General features: G+C 41.3%; 1 protein-coding gene across 3 annotated transcripts; it reads left to right on the top strand.

The window, feature by feature from the left end:
- The first annotated feature begins 974 nt into the window (after positions 1-974).
- On the top strand, positions 975-4,237 carry yrdc (yrdC N(6)-threonylcarbamoyltransferase domain containing). Of its 3 annotated transcripts, none has more exons than XM_052494131.1 (7): positions 975-1,216; positions 1,448-1,622; positions 1,866-2,061; positions 2,334-2,448; positions 2,648-2,767; positions 2,936-3,066; positions 3,268-4,237. In XM_052494131.1, the coding sequence occupies exons 1-7, from the start codon at positions 1,181-1,183 to the stop codon at positions 3,335-3,337; spliced, it is 843 nt and encodes a 280-aa protein (XP_052350091.1). In that variant the 5' UTR covers positions 975-1,180; the 3' UTR covers positions 3,338-4,237. The 3 variants fall into 3 exon arrangements, with proteins under 3 accessions (XP_052350091.1, XP_035606588.1, XP_035606587.1); XM_035750695.2 differs by having other exon boundaries at positions 1,445-1,622; XM_035750694.2 differs by lacking the exon at positions 1,448-1,622 and having other exon boundaries at positions 978-1,216.
- Positions 4,238-5,395: the final 1,158 nt, after the last annotated feature.

Below are 5,395 nucleotides of genomic sequence, written 5' to 3'. Positions count from 1 at the left end.
GCAATATAATACTAATTAAATCTTATCAAACGGGTATCCCATTTTTGCCCAAGCAAAAAAGTTAGATAATCCATGATAGTTTTTATTGACATACAAAATGATTCACATTTCCACCATCCATCGCTAAGGTTCTTCTCCTGTGGAGTTCAGAGAGATACTTCGGTTTGGTGGGTGACACATTTTTCAGAGTTTGAAGCATGGAGAAACATACCCTTAAAATACCCCGCAGGCCCACCAGGTCCTTCAGAACTGTGTTGCAAAGATCCATCTGTTCCTTCAGGGAGACCAACTGGTCTTGGAGGTCTTCAAGTAACTGTGCTGACCAAAACAAGGAGTTTATGTTTAGGTAATAAAATGAAGTTAAATCACCCTACTAACCAGAGACCAATAGAATGTAAAACCTCATAATGCAGTAAAGCACATAAATGTAGTTGACCATAAATACGGTTATGAATTTTATTTAGATGAAGCGTCTGGATACTTTCAGTTTACTACCTCCAATTAGAGGTACTTTTTGAAGAATAAATTAAAGTCCCATTGCCAACCTGTGTTTTTAAACAGTCTGTCTCGTCATTTTGGGGAGCTGGAGCCCTCTCCATATTATATACAATGGAAATTACATTACAGTTTAACGGGTATTTTTGTAGTAAACTGTTACCTAGAACCGACGTAATTTTTTGTTTCTCTTGAAAAGCCCTGGTTTGTACACTTGTCAGTTACACGTGATATAGTTGTACGAATTAGTAATTGATTGGAGGCATTGTACAAGTTGAATAACTGAAGTTATCCTTGTTCATTTGATGTAATGGGCATTTACTATTTTGTTATTTGTTTGGATGAATATCAGCCACTTGATATACAAATTACAAAGCACACTTTGACCTTGTTTATACTAATTTAACTGTATTTTTATAAACGTTTAGCAACGCTGTGTGCTTTCACTTTAAGGAAATGCGTGTCATTGTTTTGAGGGCGTTACCCGGAAGACGGTCAATGTTATTTCATCAGCCGACTCAGCATGTAGCGCCAACACTTTCTATGAATACCTTTTTTAAGTTTAGGTCTTACTTCATGATATTAAGACGCGTTTATAAGTCAGCCTTAGCGACCCGAGACGGAAGAGCTAGGTGCAAAGAACTGATGACTAAAATGCTGCGCTTGTCGCCGCAGTCCGTCATGAATGGACCATCTGCCCAGTGTGAGGAAAGATTACAAGGTAGGTTCAATATGTCACCATTGAAACTCCAAACGCCAAGGTTCTACAATGAAAATATTCTAAGTTGAATAGAGGTCATGACGGTCCATATGAGAAGTTAACTATCTCATTCTCATGGTTTCATCTAAGTGCACGTGTTACACCGTACCCAAACCGGTGCAAGGCCCCCTTCTAATTTTGAGTAATTGAATAACATGTATGTTTTAAATTTATTTTGCAACGCGCTAGCAGTGTGATGAGCATGTTAGGGCTCCCGAGTGGCGCAGTGGTCAAAGTCACTGCATCTCAGTGCAAGAGTCATCACTACAGTCCTTGGTTCGAATCCAGGCTGAATCACATCCGGCCGTGATTGGGAGTCCCATAGGGTGGCACACAATTGGCCCAGCGTTTTCCGGGTTTGGCTGGGGTAGGCCGTCATTGTAAATAAGAATTTGTTCTTAACTGACTTGCCTGTTTAAATAAAGGTTACATTTAAACTTTTTTTTCATGTATTCTGCAATAAATAAATCTTAATGCTTTGCATTAGCCAAGTTCTGTTGTGGGGGAGGTTGTTGAATGTCTACTCGTGATGACATGAGATCATACATCAATCAATGTAAGCTGTTTGCATAAGACCATTCATTCCTAATGGTTTGCTTTTGAAGTGTAGATGGTGCTGAAATCCTGAATTCAACAGTGGAGGCTCTAAAGGATGGGCAAGTTGTGGCTGTGCCAACGGACACAATATACGGGCTGGCTTGCTTGGCTCAGAATTCCAATGCCATCAAAAAGGTGTATGACATCAAAGGACGTAAGGGTCAGAAACCACTGGCCATTTGTGTTGGAGAAATCAAAGACATTTATAAGTAAGCATGCATTGATGGTGTTCATATCATTGTTCTTGTGGCTCAATGTCTTGCAACATGCCTGACTCACACTATAGAGCCAAGCTGAGCTGGACTGGCCCTGTTACGCGTCCACTGTAGTTGATCAAATCTACCTTGCTGGAAAGGACAAAGTGAAAATGAAAACATCGGTGCCGGCACAGTAAGGTTTGGGTCGGCCCTATAATGTGAAAAAGGCAATATTGCAACCTAGCCTAAATGTTCTATTTTTGACCTTTTCCTTGTGGTGGCAGGTACTGTAAGGTGTCAGTCAAGGAAGAGCTGATAGGGGAACTGTTGCCTGGCCCTGTCACTCTAGTTCTGGAACGAGCTGAAGTACTCAACACTGACCTCAATCCATTCACTCCGGTACGACTTCCATGGACACGGACCATTACAGACAGACAATTCACTGCCCCTAAATTGATGACAAATTATACTATAATTCATAAACCACTCAATTTGAAAATGTGTGTTGCTTTTCTGCATGTTAGATATTGGTCTGGCACTTTAAGTTATTTATTGTATGTATTGGACTGTTGATGATGTGTTTACCTGTTCCTTCCAGTTAGTAGGAGTGCGCATCCCGGACCATGCCTTCATGAGACGCCTCTGCCAGATGTGTGGGGAACCTCTTGCCCTCACCAGCGCCAACATCAGCTCACACTCCAGCACTGTGGCTGTACATGTATGTAGAGACAACCCACTGTGTGTGTGAGAACTGTTTTTATAACATGAACTGGAGGGGAGGTGGGACTGCATCATCTACAACCAAACAAGGTTTAACAGTGCATCATTTTTCACTGATGCGTAAAAGGGCTTTGGCAAAATAGTTACACAGGGATTTTCTCCAAAGGAGTTCCAGGATTTGTGGCCCCGGTTAGCAGTGGTGGTGGATGGCGGACCAATAGGAGACAAGAGTCGCTTGGGGTCAACAGTGGTCGACCTATCGGTGCTCGGCAAATACCGCATCATCAGACCTGGCTGGTGAGTAATGATAACTGGCCTGCTCAGCAGATTACAGGCCACTGACTAATACATTTCAATCAAGTTATGTTCAGGTAATTCCGTTGTGTTAATTTATCCAAATTAAAAGTACTTGAGCACATTTTTGTAAGTAGTATTTTAAACATACAGCATAGTGAAAATTACCTGTGGAAGTGATAACCCCTTGCTCTTTTCTTTCAGTGCCTTCTCTTCCACAGTTGATGTGCTGGAGCACAAATATGGACTGTCACAAGACACAGGGGATCAGTGAGGTTTGCCCCCTCCAAATTCATACCACATGCTGACACGAACAACCAGCAAGAACCTGTGCTTACCATGGCCAAATACAACTATGAATGCCTGCGACGCTGAGGCGAGTGACAAAATCGAAATCGCTCATCTTTCTAAAGGAAGGACAGTCCTTTTGCACATTGCAGGCTATTGTTGAAAGCTCTGGGTTTCACTTAAGGGATTTGTTTCGTATTTCTTGGTTATTAGTTGTCCAAGCATTCTTGTTTCTATGGGAAAACCCAGGGCACTTAACTCATTCTTTGCTTTACAAATTGACTTTATTGTGTGGAAACTAGGTTGTTTTATTCAAGCATGCTTACACCCAACGGAAGACCCCACTCTTGCCTCCTCTCTAGTGGGTTAAAATGGCAGACTTGGCACAGAGTAACGGTTGGAGTTCTACCCTGTTACTGTCATTTTGAGCTATGGCTAGGTTAAGCAAAGCTACTATTTAATTGAGTTATTTCAAGTGTCTTTTTCATGCATTTCTAAATCAAGCCTGTGTTTTATGAACTGATTCTGGAGTTTCAGGGCTGTGAACATTGTTTCAATGCATTTTATTTTCATGGGGAATTTATTTAACATGGTTTGGAACACATTTCAGACTGAGGCTGCATATACACAGGCAGCCCAATTTCTTTTCTTTTTTTTGAACAAATTGGTCTTTTGGCCAATCAGATCAGCTGTGAAAAGATGTGATTGGCCAGACCAATGGGTGGGAAAAAATATTAGAATTGGTCTGCCTGTGTAAACGCAGCCTGTTAGCCGTGCTCTAGTGTATTATTGCTTGACGGTTATGAGAGACTGACTACTGGTTTGTATAATGGACCAATGAGAGTATGTTGTTGATAATAAATGGCATGCATTATGCTGACCTTGATGGCTTGTGTTGGTTTTCTCTCCTTGCCTGTAGTACTGGGTTAATGTCAGTGTGGTGGATGAACTACTTCAGAAGCTCCTGTGAACAGAACTCTCTCAATTGCTTTTTTTGGTTTCTTCTCACACATTGGGAATGTAGCTGGTCAGTATTCAGCAATTCGTATACATTAAAGAGGTTGCCTAGCGGTTAAGAGCATTGGGCCAGAAACCCGAGAGGTCGCTGTTTTGAAAACCCTGAGCTAGCAAGGTGGAAAAATCTGCTGTTCTGCCCTTGAGCAAGGCAGTCAATCCCCAAAATCTACTGCTCCCCGTGCGCCGTTGATGTTAAGGCAGCCCCCCGGTACACTTCTGATTCAGAGGGGTTGGGTTAAATGTGGAAGATGAAATTTGGTTGAATGCATTTAGTTGTGCAACTTCGTAGGTTTTCCCTTCCCCTGCTAGTTTGTTAGAGCATGATTAACAGTGACTGTGTGGACTGCCAAGCTGGATCAACACTGCAGCTGTAAGTTGTTGTTTTTTTCCCTCACAGAATGGATAGTCTTTGTTTTAAAGAAAAGTCAGAGGGCACATCCTTTTATTCCTAAAATGTCTCTTTTAATTTTAGTAATGGACAGCAAGATTTCAGTAAGCCTAGGTACAAATAAGTCATACACACTGCATTTATCATTCATATTCCAGTACCCAGCCTGACCTGACTACATTTACATTTCCTGCACATGAGTGACAGTTTATTTCTATAAAATGTCAAATTATTTTTAACTGACAATGTCCCGACTGTAATGTTGATTGAATATGAAACTTGTTTTGAACAGATTGCATTTATTGAAACTGGTAATTGTGCTCGACTTAAAAATATGAAATTGTTGAATGTAGTTTCTCTCTGGTGGTTGTTTTCTTGTCTTCAGATAAATGGAAACTGCTGTGGACATGGCGTTTCCTTTTGGCTGAATTGGTCTGCAATCACATGCTCGGATACCCCAAAATCTCTGTGAAACCACTTATTCTCCCTAGTGCACTGACATTAAACCATTTGGCGGTCAACCATGCCGTTTTCCCTTACTTTGGTTTATATCGTTTCCTTAGGTGACCGATCTAGGATCAGCTCCCCCAATCTCAACTTTAGCCATTAGTGGGGGAAATGTAAAACTGACCTAAGATC

The sequence above is a fragment of the Oncorhynchus keta genome, chromosome 34, assembly GCF_023373465.1.
Source record: "Oncorhynchus keta strain PuntledgeMale-10-30-2019 chromosome 34, Oket_V2, whole genome shotgun sequence".
NCBI classification, from domain to species: Eukaryota; Metazoa; Chordata; class Actinopteri; order Salmoniformes; family Salmonidae; genus Oncorhynchus; species Oncorhynchus keta.
The sequence above is the reverse complement of the archived record's forward strand: the minus strand, read 5'-3'. Positions and strand labels throughout refer to the sequence as shown.

Coding starts and splice junctions, on each gene's coding strand:
- yrdc (XM_035750694.2), top strand. CDS start 994: ATGTTATTTCATCAGCCGACTCAGCATGTAGCGCCAACACTTTCTATG. Junction 2,768..2,935: donor CCAGCACTGTGGCTGTACAT/GTATGTAGAGAC, acceptor TTTTCTCCAAAG/GAGTTCCAGGATTTGTGGCC. Junction 3,067..3,267: donor CGCATCATCAGACCTGGCTG/GTGAGTAATGAT, acceptor CTTTTCTTTCAG/TGCCTTCTCTTCCACAGTTG.